Genomic DNA, 17,911 nt, shown 5'->3' with positions numbered 1-17,911 from the left:
GATGTTTTGGGACTACAATGCCCATCATCCCTGACCACTGGTCCTGTTAGCTAGGGATGATGGGAGTTGTAGTCCCAAAACATCTGGAGGGCCGAGTTTGGGGATGTCTGTGGTACGTCAAAGGACCAGCCTTCCTCTAGGACTTTAAAAAATTTTAAGAATCACGATTGTTCACACGAATCAAACATAAATACCAATTACCAAAAAATATTCAGGACCAAAGAAAAGGTCCAATGACTTCGATAACATGACATTTGAAGGAGCCTGATGTTCTCTGTAGTTTCTTCTCTGTATCTTTCTCCCCAAGCACCCTAGGCTCAGATAGGGTTTTGAATGCTAAGGGTTGTTTAATGTATATATCAAAAGCCGTGTTTTCTTTTCCAGACATGGACGTCTGTATTCAATGTCAAGAAGATCAATATCCAAACCGTGGCCAGGATTTATGCGTTCCAAAAAAGATAAGCTTCTTGTCTTATGATGAACCTTTGGGGACCAGTTTGTCCATTTTTGCTCTTGCCTTCTCTTTCCTCACAGCTCTGGTGCTTGGAGTCTTCATTAAGCACAAAGACACTCCCATAGTCAAAGCCAACAACCGGAGCCTCACCTACGGTCTCCTCATCTCCCTCCTGCTCTCCTTCCTTTGTGTGTTCCTATTCATTGGTCAGCCTGAGAAGATACCATGCCTCTTTCGACAACCTGCGTTTGGCATTATCTTCTCAATGGCAGTTTCTTGTGTCTTGGCCAAAACCATCACTGTCATCATGGCTTTCATGGCGACCAAGCCTGGGTCCAGGATGAGGAAATGGATCGGGAAAAGACTGGCCTTTTCCATTGTTCTGTCGTGCTCCCTTATTCAAACCACTATTTGTGCTGTGTGGCTGGCAACCTCTCCCCCATTCTTGTATTTTGACATGCACTCAATGGCCGAAGAAATTGTTCTGGAATGTAATGAAGGTTCAGTTATTATGTTTTACTGTGTCTTGGGCTTTATGGGCTTCCTAGCCATTGTCAGCTTCACTGTGGCTTTCCTAGCCAGGAAATTACCCGACAGTTTTAATGAAGCCAAGTTTATCACCTTCAGTATGCTTCTGTTTTGCAGTGTTTGGCTGTCCTTTGTTCCCACCTACCAGAGCACCAAGGGAAAATACACGGTGGCCGTGGAGATCTTCTCCATCTTAGCTTCCAGTGCAGGGTTACTGATTTGTATATTTTTACCAAAATGCTTTATCATTGTGGTTAGGCCTGAGTTGAACACTAGGGGACAGCTAATTCAAAGAATAAATTAAAGGTGCTAAACAGTAGGTGCCTATGCCTCACATTCTGCTAAAATCAGTTATTTATTTTAAGGCATTGGAGATAGTCATGAACAACTTATTCAACTCATATAAACAGTTGTTAACCAGAACAAATCCTTTCTGGAAGTTTATTGTCTGATTTCATATTCCGCCCCCCTACATTAGAGTGCATGTGCCGTGAGGAAAGGGGTTTAGTCAAGCACAGATTACAAACTCTACTCTTCATGCCTTCAATCATCAAATAAGAATTGTATGACAAAGTCAGGAGATATTTCACTTTGGCTTATTTCTGAGGTGGTTTATTTGTGCTGTTTTCAGAAATTTAGTCCATAATTATGACAGAATGATATGCTTCTCGTGTCCTTCCCTTCCTTTGGTAATCCTCACAGAACTCTAGCCCAATGGTTGCCATGAATTTGATTTTGAATTGATTTTTAAATGAATTGATTTTAGAGTGTTGTGTTACTTTTATTGTTGTTAGCCGCTCTGAGCCCGGCTTTGGCTGGGGAGGGTGGGATATAAATAAATTATTATTATTATTATTATTATTATTATTATTATTATTATTATTATTATTATTATTTTAGAAGATAAGCCATCACTGGGATTTGAAAACTCTTGATTTTATAGTGTACCCTCTCCCTAATAGATCCTCCCTGGTCTATAAGGTTTGTGGTAACCATTGCCTAGTTATTAATATTCCCACTTGGGCAAAGTTCTCAAGAGAGATGTCACTTGTGGAGGCTAATTTATCAAGGCAAATGGAGCCATGTTCCACCAATCTCAGGCCACCTTCAGCCAGCCGACCTTCTTAATCACCTGCCGACCTTCTTAATTACAATATATCCATTGCATGGCACTGCCTGCCAGCTTTTTATCCTTCGTCTCAGTTTTGCCCTTGAAGAACTCCAAAGAGAAGATGATGGGGACAAAATTAGTTGGCTCTGCGTATTATTGGGTCTGACTCAACTGTTGGTCTCCCTGCCTTTTGCCTTACCAGTACCAATGGGCACCAACAGATGGAAACAGCGTTAGTGGCTGGGTCTTTTGAACAGGAATTGGGTATTTAGCCTGTTTCAGATGGAATGTAATCATACTTTTTCTCCCATAACTTTAGTGAAATTAATTTAGGGTGCACATGGCCCCATGTTTCCTCTGTTGTTCTATTTCATTGCTGATTTATTTTATTAATTATTCCAATTTGGTTGGTATTTTGTGCTGTATGCTTTATATTATGTTTCAAATCACCCTGTGATTCCCATGTCTGGTGATGGATGGTCCAGGAATTATAAAATGAAACAAACAGAATAAATGTATTTTAGAAGACACCTGAAGGCAGCCCTGTATCGGGAGGTTTTTAATGCTTGATGTTACAGATATGCTGTAAGCCGCCCAGAGTGGCTGGGGAAACCCAGCCAGATGGGTGCAGTATAAATAAAATTGTTATTATTTTTAGGAGGAGGAGGAATTGTGGGGTGATTTACTTCTTTTTATGAATTGCTATAATTGCCAACAAAGGTCCGTATAGTTCAAGCTCTGGTTTTCCCAGTAGTGATGTATGAAAGTGAGAGCTGGACCATAAAGAAGGCTGATCGCTGAAGAATGGATGCTTTTGAATTCTGGTGCTGGAGGAGACTCTTGAGAGTCCCATGGACTGCAAGAATATCCAACTGATCCATTCTGAAGGAAATCAGCCCTGAGTGCTCACTGGAAGGATAGATCTTCTCTGGCCATTTTTCCACACCTCTGAGGGATGTCAACTGCAGAGACTGCTCTTCCATTGTAACAGCCTTCTCTTCTCTTCACTGCTTTTCTGGAGTGGTAGGGACAGCTTCTGGGTATTTAAAGATAGACTAACTTCCATAAATATTAGGATATTTGGGGGAGTCTCATTCCTAACACCCCTCGCCTCTTCTGATGTTACAATACTAGCCATTCACTAAGCTTTCAATTGTATCTGATGTACTTCATACAGCACCTGATTAATTTGATGAATTCTCAAGATGCAGGTGTATTGCGATCACTTAGCAGCCCAGCCCCTTATTTTTCCCATAACTAAAAAAAAAGCTATAAATGTCACAAATCACCTGTTTCTTGGAAGCCAGAGGGAAAAAAGAACATTTAGAAGCATGGGAAATTGTGTTATGCTGAGTTAGACTATTAGTATGCTCAACACTGACAGTCAGTGACTAAGAAACACAGGTGGCGCTGTGGTGTAAACCACCAAGCGTCTGGGGCTTGCCAAATGTAAGGTTAGCAGTTCAAATTTGCACAATGGTGTGAGTTCCTGTTGCTCTGTCCCAGCTCCTGCCAACCTAGCAGTTTGAAAGCACACCAGTGCACGTAGATAAATAGGTATTGCTGGGGCGGGAAGGTAAACGGCGTTTCCGTGCACTCTGGTTTCCATCACAGTGTTCCATTGTGCCAGAAGCGGTTAAGTCATGCTGGCCACATGACCCGGAAAGCTGTCTGTGGACAAACACCAGCTCCCTTGGTCTGAAAACAGAGATGAGTGCTGCACCCCAAAGTTGAATTTGACTGGACTTAACCACCCAGGGGTCCTTTATGTTCACCATTCATAGTGCATGAACATAATCACTGTAGCATATCCAAGAAGCTCTGGCAGATATGGGTGACCAGGTGCAGCTAAGTCAACTCTGATAACTTGATGAGTTATCCTTTGTACTCCTCTCCTAAAAGTTCCATCTGAAGCCTCACAGATTTGATTAGGTGCATGTGTGTAAGGATTTAGTTTGACCAAACTTCAGGAGGCAGTGGAAGACAGGAGTGCCTGACATGCTCTGGTCCATGGAGTCACAAAGAGTCAGACACGACTAAACAACAACATTGTATGAATTGGCATTAGCAGCTATTTAGAAAGGGGTGTTGGAGGCCAAGTTCTGTGAGGAAGAGAAACAGAAGCGGTTGCTATCTCCACCTCTCTTTCTGGCTGGGTTTCTACGTTTGCCATTCTTCTGACAGGCAGACACTCAGTAAGTGGAGAGGATGTGATTCATTGAAATGAATGTGCTTCGCTAACTTAGATCCATAAATTTTATTGGTTCTGCTCCATGAGTATGACCAGCACTGGATCAACCCATTGTAATCGATTCCTTTGAAGTCATTTTTGCAACAGGTACAGCCATTTCTAATCCCCACCCCCATCCCTGTCCCTTATTTTGCCTGACCAGATGTGGCAACCCTGCTCTGAACACCTCTGAACACTGGCTGCCAGGAATTGCAGGAGGGCAGAGTCGCATTCCAGTCCTGGTTCATCCCATATATTCTGTGGGTTTTCCACAATGGGCACCTTGTTGGCCACAGTGAGAAAAGGGTGCTGGACTAGACCATAGCTGTCAACTTTTCCCTTTTCTTGTGAGGAATCCTATTCGGAATAAGGGAATCTCCCTTTTAAAAAGGGAAACGTTGACAGCTATGGACTAGATGGGCCATTGTCCCAATCCATCATGTTCTCATGTGTGTCACATTTGCTGCTATATAAAAGAACCTTTTGGTCATCCTTTCCACTGTGGTAAACATCTCTCTGCCTTTTGTCGCATTAGACCCGAGGTGTGAAAGATGTAAGCCAGAAACCAACTGGGCGGGGGGAATTATCTAGTGAAAATTGATCTGACAGCATCTTCTCCACTTCCGCTGTTGTCTGCTAACACGCATGGTGATCGCTCAGAATGTTACTGCTAGGGAACCTAAGTGTTATTCATTATTTTTGAAGGGGTGGTAAATATTGTCTCCTTGCTTTCAAGAATGAAGAATCGGAGGAGTCTCAAACCTTTGCCATAGTTTATTTATCTGTTGCATTTATGTTTCACCTTTTCCTCCAAGTTCCCTCCAGATGTGGTTGGACTCCAACTGCCGCCACCACCACTATCTCCCACCTACTGGACCAACCAATTGGCTAAAACCACTAAACATCACCATCTCATACAGTAACAAACATGAGAAAGTTTTCAATCCAATGTGGTATTCCTGTTCAGTAGGCATGCTTTTAAAAGGCAATCTGAAGGTTCCCAACAGGGGAAGCTTTGTTGTTCTCTTTAATGTAAGCAGGCAGTGGCTACTTTGTAAACCGGACAGGGTGTCTTTTCCAACCAACCACACCGGGGTCGGCAAACATTTTTGGGCGTTGGGTGGATTTGAAATTTTGTGGCTGTCAGTTACAAAATGGCTACTGTGGGGTGCGGGGTATAGCACAAAATGGCTACCGTGGGATATGGGACGTGGCACAAAATGGTTGCCACAGCTAATAAGGTGCACCAGCCACCTCCTCCAATGGAAAGAAAAGCACGTACTTCAGCCGCCGCCACGATGCTCTTAGAGGAAAGCTCTTGGCGCCTCTCCTCTGTCTGGAATGGAAGGGGGTAGCCAGGGGGGGTCCGATCTCAAACGTGGCAGAGTTGTGGTAAGAGAGTCTGAGCCACTGCAAGCAGGAAGAGCAAACAGTCCCTCACATCCTGTGGCTTTTCAAAAAGGAGATCTTTATCAAAACCTATTGCAGAGGCCACCATAGTGGTGGGTGCCCGTGGGCTCCATGTTAGCGGTTCGTGGTTCTACGCCGACTCAACACTGGTCTCCAACTTTCCTTTCCAGAACATTTAACAAGATGATGGTGGCAACCTGGAGGCCCAGCCCCACGGCCATGGCGGTCCTCACCCAGGAGAAGCAGCTACATCCATCTGCGGGGGGGGGAGAGGAGGAGGAGATGAATGGAAGAGGTCTTTCAAAATGGTGGTCTTTCAGACCCTTGCCCCTCACCACAACTGTTACCCATAGTCTCTCACCCAATTGCTGCTTCATTCTGTTAACTTATATTTAATTGTCACAATCTGACATACTCATGAGACGGCAGGGGGGAAATGAACTCTCACTGAAACGATGCTGTTTGCCCAAGCATTTAAAACAGTGCCCATTGCTAATACTACTCAGAGTAGATCCATTGAAGTTAACATCCATGACTGATTTGGACTTACTTCTTTCAGTGAACCTACTCTGTCTAGAACTTAGTTAGAGACAGCCCTGGCTATTTTTACTATTATTATTGTTTTAGCAATCATCTTGTAAACCACTGTTTCAATGAAACTTACACCTAAGATAACTAATAACAGAACAAATACGATATCAGGCAAGCGCATTCAACTGTACTCTTTTCGGGGCCTGGGGAAAACATTTTTCTTTAGACAAGTTTGCCCAGAAAGTTGATGCAAGTTTTAGTCTGTTGTTATCTCAACTTTTCAAAAGTCTTAAATTATTGTTATTTTTTTCTTATTGATAATTTGTTTTATCCTTTCTGTAAACCACTTTGAGAGGTTTTTTTTCTTACAATCAAGCATTGCATACCTTTTTATAAAATAAATTAATGTGTTTTATTTTTCTTATTGCTTTCTATTTTTTATTCATTGCTTTCTAAACCACTGTCTCAAGGAGACTTACACATCAGATGATTAAAAAGCGTTAAAAACACATAATCAGCAAATGCGTTAAAAACAAGACTAAAGCCCTAACAAATATTGTATTTTTCTGTGTATGACTATATTTGCCCCCAAAAAAATTAAGTTTAAAATTGGGGGTCATCTTATACACGGAGTGTTGCAATTATTTATTTCTTAATCTTGGACTCAAAAAATAGGGGGCACCTTATGCATGGGGGCGTCTTATACACAGAAAAATACAGTAAATGCTAGGAGCAAAGGTTCATATATTCAGCTGGGAAAGTCTTCAGCTCCCAAAATAATGAACTTTATAGAGCTTGCTCCCTCTGCGTGAAACCTCACATTTCTCCTCTTTCACTTCTCCCGCTAGAGTTCATCTTTTAGCTTTCACTTTTCAGCACAGCAATAAATTCCTCTCCCAGGCACACCATTTTTAAAAAATAAAAAGGCTTATTAATATCACTTCACAATTCAAACCAATTTTGAGAGGCTCCCTCTTTTCTTCTTGGCTCCTAAAACCTTGTCCCCAGTCCCTCCACACACACACCATTTTCAAGTTAATACCCTCCCCTCCCTTTCCTAAGAAAGAGTTTGATGACCATTTGGGGTGCAAGGGGAGTCAAAGAATTAGAAATGGGAAGCTGGAATAATGATAGGACTCAGTACCCCGGCTGGATGTCTGATCTGAAGCAAGAAGTTATCCTTACGTACACAGACCCAGCTAGTGGGAGAGTCAGCTTAGCATCAAAAAAGGAGGCTTAGTTTAGCAAAGATTTCATTCATTCATTCATTCATTCATTTTAAGGCTAAAAGAATTCAGTTATTTTAAATGGAAAGAGGCAATCAATAACCTTGAGTGTAACTTTCGGCTTTCAGCTCAGCTTAAAACCAGGTTTAAAAATCTGTCGCTTACGTTCTTGTAAAATTGTGGTTATGTACCAGGACAGTGAAGCATGGTCTTCAAAACCTGAAATATATATATTTCAGGACGCACCCTATTTTTTTAAATATAATCTTTTTTATTCAGTTTTAAACTACACATTTAAATTCAAACATTAGATGTAATCATCAACATTTAGGATTCCCTGAATCTTTAGATTTCCCTCCACCCTTCCATGGTTTCCATTTTCAATCTTTTACAACTGCATCACACATTTTCTCTATTTTTCTCAAAATAATCCATTTTTACCTTAGTTTTTAGTACACTGCAAGCGTTACTCAAATCCTGCCCAAGTATTTAGTTGTTTACAGTGTTCTGTTAATTTGTAAATTTAGGATGCACCCTGACTGCAATCAGGTTTAGCTGTTTTTAATAGTGCGCTTTTATCTGTCCTCAGACTTCATGGACAAAGATGGATAAGAAATCTAAGCAATCTTAATGCTGCTGCTGCTACTACTAAAACAAAAATGCAGTCCCATGGCCCTCAGAAGAAGCCCTATAAGGCACAGGGAATGAATTACATTGTACGATATACTGAATGTTTTCCAGTAAGATGCAGTTCCACAGCTAAAAGGGTGGGTCTTGAGGCTACCCACTAAACTGGTTTGCGAAGGTATCTTGGGGTGCCAGGCTATGGAGAAATATCTGGGATACCTTAATTTTGGTGGGTGTCTGACCCACTCGGATAAAAAACCAACAGAAGATTATATTTAACCCAGTCAATTGAACACATTATACTCCTAACTTTAAGGTACCGGTATTCATATTTAGCTGTATTCAGCAAAGTTCTACTCAGAGTATACCCATTGAAATGATAGAGCCTAATATGGAGCAAGCTTATTTCCTGCTTCTCCGGAGGGGAAGACTCAAATTTTAAGAAAGGCGAATCTGATTAAGCATTACGAAGAACTTTCCAATGGTAAGAGCCATTCAACAGTGGAACAGGCTCCCTCCTTCATTGGAGGTTTTGAAACAGAGGTTGGAAGACCATCTGCCAGGGGGTTGTTAGCTGTGATTCTTGCAGTGCAGGAGGCCAGATAGCTCTTGGTGTCCCTTCCAACTCTGCAATTCTATGATTCTGTGATGAACAAGAGGTACAACCAGAAAATAGGGAGTCCTTGGGGGTCCCTTCCAACTTTATTATTCTGTTATTCATGTCCATTGACTTCAGTGGGTTTACTCTGAGTAGGACCATTCTTGAACGACACCCAGAATCATTATTGTTTTTCATAGAATCATGGAATTGTAGAATCGGGATGTACCCCAAGGGTCAACTAATCCAAATAAATGTTATTGATTAGCTGTTTGCTCCATAAAGTGTCTCTAAGCAACTTACAGAAAAAAATATTAAAGCATAACATAAAGTTTTAAAAGTTTTTTAAAAATTACAATAACAATCCAGAGAATAGACCCTGTAAAACAGTGACAAGATCATGCTAGGATTTCACTGACCTTGAGCTTCATCCTGACAGATGTTGAAGACATCAAGCGAGATGTTCTTCTGATCAACTGGGTTGCTGACCAGGCAGGTGAAAGTGGAATCGGAGGTGTTTGGCCGCCATGACAGGTGAAGATCCTTGTCGTCATTGGTGAGGCGATACCACTCTAAAGCTTCTGAGGTCCTGAGTGGGTTTCTGTTTTCCCAGGAAAAATGCAAATCTGACTTTCCAGACGTCCGACAATGCAGTGTCACATTACATTGGTTGGCAGTGCTGGAAACGATCTGGTGATTTATTTGTGGCGATGGCACCGGCTCTGTTAGATAAAAATGATAGATGTTTGCGCTCTGTGGCACACCAAAAGTTTGATGGCCAACTCCTCACTTGGTTGTGAGATAGGCAAAGAAGATAGAGTCCCTTACCATGGACTATGAGGTTGAAGAAGGACTCCACAATTGCTGAGGAAGCAAACCTCACGCGGACATCCATCACTCCAGAGTCCGCCATCGTCAGGTCTTTCATCTTCAGCGTGGTCTCATCAACCATTTCTACCCGTGGTCCAAAACTGTTGCTTGGGTGTGGTTTCCTCAGCTTCCCCTCGGCGAATTCGGCAACCAGGAGTGGCTGACCCCCTGTGGGGGTGAATTTCCATTCAACCTCGTCCACTCTTTTCCAGGGGGGTACATTTAGGCGAAACAAGACTGACCCACCAAGAATTCCGTGCAACTGGTTGGGGGGATCTTGCGCAGGAAATTGAGCAGCACCTGAAGTCAATAAGAAATGGAAGCAAACTACTCCAGAAGCATTTTTACTTGGCATTGTAGGAGATGATATGAAAAGAAAGGACTGTAAATTATTTCTATATGCAATGATGGCAGCAAGAATATTATTGGCACAAAATTGGAAGCAAGAAGAATTACCGACAAAAGAAGAATGGAGGGTGAAACTGATGGACTATGCAGAATTAGTTAAATTAACAGGAAGAATTCGAAATCTGCGGGACCAGAGATTCACAGAAGACTGACATAAATTTACGGACTATTTGGAAAGTAATTGTGATGATCAGATTACGCTTGTAGGTTTGCGAGAAGTTTTGTAAGGTGGACTATCTGAAATATTGCACACACACAAAGGTAACGAGGGGGACTGTTAGTTAAGATTATTAAAGGCAATAGGAATTTAAGAAATGCAGAATAAGTGATAAGAATGGAAGACCATCAGAGTGGCTGATGGAAGTCCAAAAGGATTGTATAAGAAATGAAGTTTTGTTGTATGAATGATAATTTATATGTAAAAATTAATAAAAATTATTATTAAAAAAGGAAGCAAACTATTCCTACAATAGTAATAATAATTATTAGTAACAGTAATTACTAGTAATAATTACTATTAATAGTAATAATTACTAGTAGTAGTAGTAGTAATTAATAGCAGTAATGGATGCCAACAGTAATTAATAATAGTAATAATAAATATAGGGAGAGAGACTGTAATAACAACAATGATAATTTTATTATTTATAATAATTATTTATTATTTATATGCTGCCCATCTGGCCGGACAGCCCCAGCCACTCTGGGCGGCTCCCAACAAAATATTTAAAGCACAATAAAACATCAAACTTTAAAAGCTATAGATACTATAGACTGTTTTTTGTGTTGTTTTTAAGGAAACAGCTTTAAATATTGATGTGCTGTTTTTACTACCTGTGTTTTAATAAACCCTTTTGTATATTGTTTTAATTCTATTAGAGTTTAATTGCTTTTTAACAATTCTCTTTTCTATCCCTTTAGCTTTTTCCATCTTATCTGTGTCCTTTTGATTTGCGTAAGCCCTGCAGTTTTGCTTCCCTACAATGGAAAGCGAAAATCCTTCTCTTAAAGTCTTAAAATCTGAAGGTGTCAAAACCTTCTTGGAACTTACGGCTGTTCGCTTTCCTTGGAACAACAGAATGGTTCCCATTTCACAAAGTTCCTGCTGCTGCTGTTGTTTGGGGGTGGGGGGGAATCTTGAATTTCAGGAGAATGGCTGCCAGATGGGCAAGCAGAGCTACCATAATTTCCTTGGTCTCAGTGGTGTACATGGATTCCCTCCTCCCCATTTTAACTTCACAACTACCTTCTGAGGTAGGCTAGGCTGAAAGATGGTGACTGGCCCCAATGTCACAACCAGGGAGCTTCGTGGCCAAGTGGGGGTCCGAACCCTGGTCTCTCTCAGGTTCTAGTCCAACAATCTAACCACCCCTGACTCTTTCCATTGGGATGCGTCACTCCACTAAGGACTTGCGCTGGAGATGAGGAGCACCTTTGACTGTTTTGGGTCTTGAGAACATCAGATGGGTCTTTCAGCAGCAGCTGGATACAACCAAAGGGGGTCCAACTAGCCCAGTCAACCAGATGACCCAAAGGAAACCTGCAAGCAAGCAGGACCTGAGTGCAACAAACAGGATTCTCCCCCCACTTGGGATCCAAAAACCAGCCTCTGTCAGGGGAGGTAGGTCTTGCTAGGCTGGCCATGAGATTCCTGTCTCCCTTTTCTCCACCGCTCACCTGGGAATTGCAGAATGGCGAGTAGAAGCATGAGCTGGGTGCTGTGGGCTTCCATCCTTGCCTCCGTTCTCTGCCACCTTCCTCCCCTGGTTCTGAAACAGGTTCTTGTGTGTGGTCTTCCCTCTCTGCACCAGTCTTCAGCGCCTCCTGCGTTGCCTTCAGGCCTCCTAACCAACCACAAGTTTCCTCTTCAGCCCCCATGCTTGACACTTTAAGTCTCACTTCCCTGCCAGAAGCAGCAGTTGAGCGAGGCTCTCTCACCCCAGCCCTCAGAAGTGCTGGCCCTGGGTTTCTTGGTGGCAGATCAAAGAAGATAAGAGCTGACATGATGGCTGCACGACCCAGCAGAAGGGATGACAGCAGGTGAACCGAAACTCATCTGTCCTCCAAAATGCACACTTCTGAGAATTTTTGCATGGCCAATGTGTGTGTGTTTATTAGGGGAAATGGTGCAGGAAAATGCATATATCCAGGGGATCAATATACTAAAGCAAATGCTCTTTCGGGAAATTTGCTTGCAAAAAAGGGGGGACTTAGGCAAAATGGAACCAAGCTTTTGTGGGATAAATGCACACCGAAATGAGCCAGTGTGGTGTAGTGGTTAGAGCAGCCTTTCTCCACCTGTGGGTCCCCAGATGTTGTTGAACTACAACTCCCATCACCCCTAGCTAGCAAGGCCAGAGCTCAGGGATGATGGGAGTTGTAGTCCAACAATATCTGGGGACCCACAGGTTGAGAACCGCTGGGTTAGAGTGTTGGACTGGGACCTGGGAGATCAGGGTTTGAATCCCACTCAGCCATGATGGTCACTGGGTGACCTTGAGCCAGTCACTACCCCTCAGTCTGACCTACCTCACAGGGTTCTTGTAGAGATTAAAGGAGCTGGGAGAGAACCATGTACACCACCTTGAGCTCCTTGAAGAGAAAGGTGCAGTGAGGCAGCAAACGGAAGATTGGAACCGTACGAAACTGAGAGAGCTCCAAACTCTGGCAGATTGCTCCATCAGAAGGGACCTGTGTGTTGATCACTTTATTGGAAATGTTTTTTGCTGCTGCTCTAAGGTTTGGGATACTTTCATGGAAGTATTTTTCTGGCCAGTCATGTATTTTAATTAAATATATATCTGTCTCTTGTATTTACCAGAAAATGTAATAACCCTCCTCCTGTTTGCGGGAACAGGTCTTGACGAAGACATTGAAAATCTCTTTTGAGATAAGTTTGTTATTCAGGAACTAGAGAGATGTGTATATGGTCTTCCAAAAATTAAGCCCAGGTACTCTTCACTTCAAACTCATCTTACAAAACAACAATGCACTAGTTCTCAGGACTACGGGGTTACATTATTCACCCACTAAGGAAACCTCTTTCCCCCTCTCTCCATAAAGTTAGAAGAACCAAAGATTTCAGCACAGCTTCAGGTTTTGGCTGCTCTCATCGACAAAAAACCATGGAGTCAAGTGCTAAGAATAAATCCTTTCTTGCAACCCACAGCTGATCTGTATTGGCTGAGTTACTAATAGGAAGGAACATGACTTGTTAGTCCCAGGAATACTGTACTCTTAGGATGGGACAACTTGAGTTTTTCTCATATCCCATAAAAGCTCTTTATCTGAAAGAGGCCACAGGCAATTAGAGAATACAGTGGGGTGGTAATTCTTGTCAACCAGTTTCTGTAGCAATTAAATTATTGTGTTGGGCACTATTTTGAATATTCGTAAGAACGTTTGTGAAATAAATCCATTTCTAAGACTGTATTCCCAATTATTGTTTTCAGGGGGGTTAAAAAAAGAAGAAGAAGAAGAACCAAAGATTTGTTTGTTTGTTGCACTTATATCTCACATTTTCCTTCAAGGAGCCCAAGGTGGTGTATGAGGGTGGCCCAAGGTCACCCTGTAAGTTTCAGGACTGAGTGGGGATTTGAAGCTGGGTCTCCCAGTAGGTCTGGAAGATGTATTGATACATTGTCCAGAACAGGTTTGAGAACCAGAGTGTAATGATGATTACCTGATTTTTTGACCAAGGCAGTATACTGCAGGTGGGGCTTACTAGCTGGCTGGCCAGCACCTTGACCGCCTTCTCTGGCTGAGCAGGTGGGCTGCCTTATTCCTTGCGCTGGCAACGGCGGGAGCAGCAGCAGCTTCACCACAGTGCCTCGCAGTGGTGGGGCCAGTGCTCCTTCCTTTTCCCTCCACATGCCAGGCAGTGGCGGTGGCAGGAGCAGTGGTGGGTTCAACCCAGTGCCTTGCGGTTTTCAATGTGGGCTGGGACTCCTCATTTGTGTGAAGAGTACCATGCCTCTCCAACTTGGCAATCTCCTCTCCTTCTGTGCTCCCCGGGTGTGGGGCCGATACTAGGGCTGGGCGATGTATCTTGGCTGCTTCTTCCCATTCTATTTCCTCCTTCCTCCTTTCAGACATCGTGATGCATCACTACATTGTGATGTTAACCTGGGGATACAGCACGATGTTGAAAACCTGATATCACCCAGCCCTGTCTCCCATGTCCTAGTCCGACACTCTAACCATTACACCACACTGGCTCTCTATAGGTATACTCTATACTTAAACCTCAGATTTTCAATGGTTAGTTAGATCACAGCTGCAATGGGACCCCCTCTTTGCTCCTCAAACTTCTCATGGACCAACCCAACGCTTAGCTGGACCAAGGAATGGGTGAGAGACTCTTACCTCACTGGCACAGGAATCTGAAGTAGGAAGCTTAACTCTCAGAAGGCACAGATCTTAACGCCCTGACTTTGTGCTCCTCAAGACTGGGTATATCCCTCCCCTTCCCTAGTGGTTACTATGGCACATTGCTGCAATCACTTTCTCTAAGACTTCTGGGTACTTGGGATCCTTAACTGTTTGGCAGTGCCAAATAATGCTCCAACTACTGCACAATTGCACTCATTTCACACGCTAGCAAGGTTATGCTTAAAATTCTACAAGGCAGGCTTAAGCAGTATGTGGACCGAGAACTCCCAGAAGTGCAAGCTGGATTTTGAAGGGGCAGAGGAACCAGAGACCAAATTGCAAACATGCGCTGGATTACGGAGAAAGCTAGAGAGTTCCAGAAAGACATCTACTTCTGCTTCATTGACTATGCAAAAGCCTTTGACTGTGTCGACCACAGCAAACTATGGCAAGTTCTTAAAGAAATGGGAGTGCCTGATCACTTCATCTGTCTCCTGAGAAATCTCTATGTGGGACAAGAAGCCACAGTTAGAACTGGATATGGAATAACTAATTGGTTCAAAATTGGGAAAGGAGCACGACAATGCTGTATATTGTCTCCCTGCTTATTTAACTTATATGCAGAATTCATCATGCAAAAGGCTGGGCTGGATGAATCCCAAGCCGGAAGACCCTGATGTTGGGAAAGATGGAGGGCACAAGGAGAAGGGGATGACGGAGGACGAGATGGTTGGACAGTGTTCTTGAAGCTTCCAGCATGAGGGAGGCAGTGGAAGACAGGAGGGCCTGGCGTGCTCTGGTCCAGGGGGTCACAAAGAGGCAGACACGACTAAACAACTAAACAACAACAAATTTTGGAATTAAGCTGTGTGGATGTTAATGGTAACGCCTGCTACCTCGCTGTCTGAAGCAGCACTCGTACACTCCACCTCTTTCATTTCCGTGTAGTAAACAACTCTTTTTGTAGAAAAGCTCTTTATTGGGTGTATGGATTAAAAGCACACACACATTTTAAATGAAAACACACCCTGACTCCACACAAAAGGTTCCATTCCCCTCAGACATGTTATGGTGAGTTCATATACATGCCGGACACCCATGTGGGTTCAAGCATACGTACACCTTGTAACAAATTCCTATACAGTTCTGAGATCTCCTTTATTGGCTGTTAGGTTGCCTTCCGATCTACTGACTTCCGCTCTTGCATTGCTTGCTTGTATTAAGAGCATGCAAAGAGCCCTGCAAGTGGATCAGGCCAAAGGGGGCCTGATAACTCTCCCCATTTCTGCTCCCCATCAGTCAGCATTACTGTTTGGCGGCATGGTACCTCTGAAACTGGAGCCATTATGTAGCCATCATGACTTGATGGAATTGTCTTCAGAGAAGCTGTTGCATTCTCACCATAACTGCACTGCCCATTTAATCATGCTGGTCTTCCCTCTCACCCATTGGGATCATAGCTGTCAACTTACAGATTTGAAAATAAGGGACCAGCAGCCTCGAAAATAAGGGATCAGCAGCCAATATAAGGGATTTTAGTCAACCAGCTGAAATGCAAAGTTAAAAGGGACCAGATAATTTTGGTTTCAGTTTTTAGCCCTTCGTTTCCAGAGGTTGCTGCTCAAGACACCAGCTGATGAAACACTGCAATTCAATAACTACAAGCAGCAACCACTTTTCGCGCAAAACAAAGTCCAAGCTACAAAGATGCTGCTGCAGTTCTGTATCTTTTCTCTCGTGCTCCATCTGCAGCTCTCAGTTCCATCAGGCGGGGCGGGAGGAAGGGGGGGAATAGCACCCAAAGTAAACCTGCAGATCAGACCATCTATGCTAGTCTACCACTACAAATCTATGGGAGAAGCACTTGCGGTCCTTCCTCCACTTTCCCCCAATATGGTTAGCCCTTGGAACACCTGCCCGCGCCTCCGCCTCCTCGTCCTCTCTCTGAACTGAACTGCTTTCTCTATGGTTGCCCTCGCTCTCCTCTCAAGGCTCCTCAGCAATACATAGGCTGCGCCAGGCTGCCCATCTTATTCGGGTCCTTCGGCAGTGCAGCCGCAGTACAGCCTAGTGGCAGTGGCAGCAACGGGCAGAGGGGAGGCCCCAGGCAGAGACGTTCAGTTTGGCGGCCGCAAGGAGGATGGCGGCAGAAGGACCTGAGGCTCCCGGCAGTCTCGGCGGGGAGGGGCTCCCGGGGGCCGAGGCTGGTGAGAGGAGGCCGGAGGGGGGTGGGCAGGGCAGCCAAGCAACAGTTGGAGCCTCCCTCCTCCCTGGCCAGCAGGGAGGGAGGGAGAGGAGCTGCTTCCTTTGAAACCTGGGAAATTTAAGGGACATCATCAATAAGGGACAGCAGCGGGACACAGCGCTGGGATAAGGGAGTTTTCCCGGCAAATAAGGGACGGTTGACAGCTATGATTGGGATAATGTTCTGCATGGTTGTTTTGTGAAGAGAGCCCCCATGTGGAGGCTCTCTTGTTGACACAAGTCATTCATCATTATAAGACAGGAAGTGTCTTGTTGGATGTTACAGGAAAAATTCCCCAGCTCACTTGGATTATCAAACAAAGACTCCAGCCAAGATTATAGAAGCAAAACAGCAGCCAGTAGGCCTGATCTTTATCATTGCAACAAGACTTCAAACTACAACATGGAAGAAGTAGAAAGAAGCCCTGAACAAAGGATGGCTCCCCTTTTTATAGGTTTCCCAAATTACCCATAACACCCTTACTACAGGATCATACATCTGTCATAACTATGTCATAAATTGGGAGGGGTCTTCTGGCAGAAACCTGACCTCCCCCTTCCAATCTTTAGGTGAAACAAAGGTAAGCATTTACATTTTCCTGTTTTCCCAGCCAAGTTAAGCACACCTTTTTTTCTTGACTGAGACCCCAATCCACGAAGGTTGGGTTTGGGATTGTTCTTGGAATGGCTATTTGTCTGGCACTCAGGTGCCAGGATGCCAGCAATTATCACCCTGGCAGTGGAGCCTATTATGGCTGCCCCTACCCATGTCCCAAGCGCCTCCCCTTTGAAATATACTCAGAGTCCTGTAGTGATTTCATGCTCTTTATTGCACCTTGTAAAACAGTGATTGAATTTTCCCCAAAACCTCAGGCTTTTATATACATTATTTACACAATGAGTCCTGTCTGATTCTGCTTCCCTCCTGGAGCCTGATTGGTCTTTTTCTGCAAGCCAATCAGTTGTTGCACTCTAGGGTCCTACTTGCCTATTGTTCTAGGATCCAAGCTTAGTACATAACACCTGCTAGCCATTTTCCTTCTGAGTAGAACAATGTTGGAATGGCATAAATCTGGGTCATGTGGCCAGCATGACTAAGCCACTTCTGGTGAACCAGAGCAGCGCACGGAAACGCCGTTTACCTTCCTGTTGGAGCGGTACCTATTTATTTACCTGCACTTTGACGTGCTTTCGAACTGCTAGGTTGGCAGGAGCAGGGACCGAGCAACGGGAGCTCACCCCATCATGGGGATTCGAACCGCCAACCTTCTGATCGGCAAGCCCTAGGCTCTGTGGTTTAACC

The 17,911-nt window shown here is 43.8% G+C and overlaps 2 protein-coding genes and 1 non-coding gene across 3 annotated transcripts; 2 read left to right on the top strand and 1 right to left on the bottom strand.

Annotated features, from left to right (window-relative positions):
* Window positions 1-386: 386 nt before the first annotated feature.
* LOC128404219 (vomeronasal type-2 receptor 26-like) lies at window positions 387-1,286 on the top strand. The gene has a single exon (XM_053369701.1). The coding sequence runs from the start codon at window positions 387-389 to the stop codon at window positions 1,284-1,286; it is 900 nt and encodes a 299-aa protein (XP_053225676.1).
* A 4,065-nt stretch (window positions 1,287-5,351) lies between these two features.
* LOC128404047 (SLAM family member 9-like) lies at window positions 5,352-9,880 on the bottom strand. Its single transcript, XM_053369307.1, has 3 exons — window positions 9,544-9,880; window positions 9,135-9,437; window positions 5,352-5,989 (listed from the first exon to the last, which is right to left on the bottom strand). Exons 1-3 carry the CDS (start codon window positions 9,665-9,667, stop codon window positions 5,874-5,876), a joined length of 543 nt encoding a protein of 180 aa, XP_053225282.1. The 5' UTR covers window positions 9,668-9,880; the 3' UTR covers window positions 5,352-5,873.
* Window positions 9,881-13,076: 3,196 nt separating this feature from the next.
* Window positions 13,077-13,202, top strand: LOC128404536 (small nucleolar RNA SNORA40). Its single transcript, XR_008328133.1, has one exon. It is a non-coding gene; the product is annotated as a small nucleolar RNA SNORA40 (small nucleolar RNA).
* Window positions 13,203-17,911: the final 4,709 nt, after the last annotated feature.

Source organism: Podarcis raffonei, chromosome 16 (assembly GCF_027172205.1).
Source record: "Podarcis raffonei isolate rPodRaf1 chromosome 16, rPodRaf1.pri, whole genome shotgun sequence".
NCBI classification, from domain to species: Eukaryota; Metazoa; Chordata; class Lepidosauria; order Squamata; family Lacertidae; genus Podarcis; species Podarcis raffonei.
Note: the sequence above shows the minus strand (reverse complement) of the source record. Positions and strands in the feature narration are given on the sequence as shown.

Bases quoted from the DNA above. Each gene is read 5' to 3' on its own strand.
- LOC128404219 (XM_053369701.1), top strand. From the start codon at position 387: ATGGACGTCTGTATTCAATGTCAAGAAGATCAATATCCAAACCGTGGC.
- LOC128404047 (XM_053369307.1), bottom strand. From the start codon at position 9,667: ATGGTTGATGAGACCACGCTGAAGATGAAAGACCTGACGATGGCGGAC. The intron at 9,438-9,543 runs GTAAGGGACTCT...TTTATCTAACAG, and splicing joins CTTCAACCTCATAGTCCATG to AGCCGGTGCCATCGCCACAA. The intron at 5,990-9,134 runs GTCAGTGAAATC...CCCCCCCCGCAG, and splicing joins CTGTCAGGATGAAGCTCAAG to ATGGATGTAGCTGCTTCTCC.